This window comes from Etheostoma cragini, chromosome 12, assembly GCF_013103735.1.
Source record: "Etheostoma cragini isolate CJK2018 chromosome 12, CSU_Ecrag_1.0, whole genome shotgun sequence".
In the NCBI taxonomy this organism is placed as follows: domain Eukaryota; kingdom Metazoa; phylum Chordata; class Actinopteri; order Perciformes; family Percidae; genus Etheostoma; species Etheostoma cragini.
In genome coordinates, this window is record NC_048418.1 from 716,977 (window position 1) to 718,243 (window position 1,267).

At 51.3% G+C, this 1,267-nt stretch overlaps 1 protein-coding gene across 1 annotated transcript in view; it reads right to left on the reverse strand.

The window, feature by feature from the left end:
- LOC117953950 (prohibitin-2-like) overlaps positions 1-1,267 on the reverse strand; it is a 27,119-nt gene that overhangs the window by 13,619 nt on the left and 12,233 nt on the right. The window contains exon 4 of the mRNA XM_034887366.1: positions 450-452. Within this exon, the coding sequence (XP_034743257.1) occupies positions 450-452 (3 nt within the window). The remainder of the gene's footprint in view (positions 1-449; positions 453-1,267) is intronic.

Here is a 1,267-nt window from a genome sequence, read left to right on the forward strand (position 1 = left end):
TCTGTCCTCTCTGTCCTCTCCTTCCTCTCTGTCTCCTCTGTCCCCTCCTTCCTTTCTGTCCTCTCTGTCCCCTCTGTCTCCTCTGTCCTCTCCTTCCTCTCTGTCCTCTGTTCTCTCTGTCTCATCTGTCCCCTCTGTCCTCTCTGTCCCCTCTGTCCTCTGTTCTCTCTGTCTCATCTGTCCCCTCTGTCCTCTCTGTCACCTCTGTCCCCTCCTTCCTCTCTGTCCTCTCTGTCCCCTCTGTCCTCTCTGTCCCTTCTGTCCCCTCTGTCTCCTCTGTCCTCTCTGTCTCTAAGATGACTGTCTCTCCTGCTTTGCCTTCTCTGTGTTTTGACCCTTGCGAGCCTCCGTCTGTCCTCCTGTGTCCCGTAGGTAGCGTCTCTGGAGTGCCTCTCTGATGGTTCCTCAGCGTTAGGACAGCAGCACCTCCCGGAGCTCCCCTCCCCCACATCCTCCACCCTCTATACCCACGGCGAGGACAGCCCCCTCCCCTCCTGCTCCTCCAACCCTTACCCCCCAATCCAGGTAAAACCCCGCCCCCCCCCCCCCCACACACCTTAGCATCACGTCAGGGCAGCTGGATAAGTCATTAGCATCACATGCTAGCTCACTGCTAGCACGTCCCTATTTCCCTATAATGTGTATTTATGAGTTTTAAAGATATTTTTGGGCCATTTGAGGCCTTTGATGACAGGACAGTTGAAGACATGAAAGGGGAGGGGGGGGGGGGTGTCATGCATCAAAGGGCTGCAGGTGGGAGTTGAACCCCTGGCCTGCTGTGTCAAGGAGTCTTCTATATTTGGGCGCCCGCTCTACCAACTGGGCCACCCGGGCGCTCCCCTAAACATCTTCTTTGGTACAGATATTCACTGAAATAATCCTTGCCTTGTTGCACCATCCAAATTTTTTTCAAAATGTTTTTAGCGTGTAGCTCGTTAGCTCGTTAGCTCGCAATGTTTCCAAAATCGCCGGAGTTCATTACGCCAACACAAAGGGAGCGAAAGATCGTTGGAATCCGACCCAAAACTATGTCATCCAGCGGATTCCCAGAAGGTTTTAAAATCAACGAGACCATAAATCAAGATATGAACATCATCATTTTCTCAGAGACTTCTACAGAACAGACCTCCTTTTTATCTTCATGTGTCGCCCCCTGCAGGAGATCAGATATAATGCAGCTTTAAGGGTTCTCAGATACAGGATTAGGGACCACTAAGGTCTATATAAAGAGACTTCAGATACAGTATTAGGGACCACTAAGGTCTAT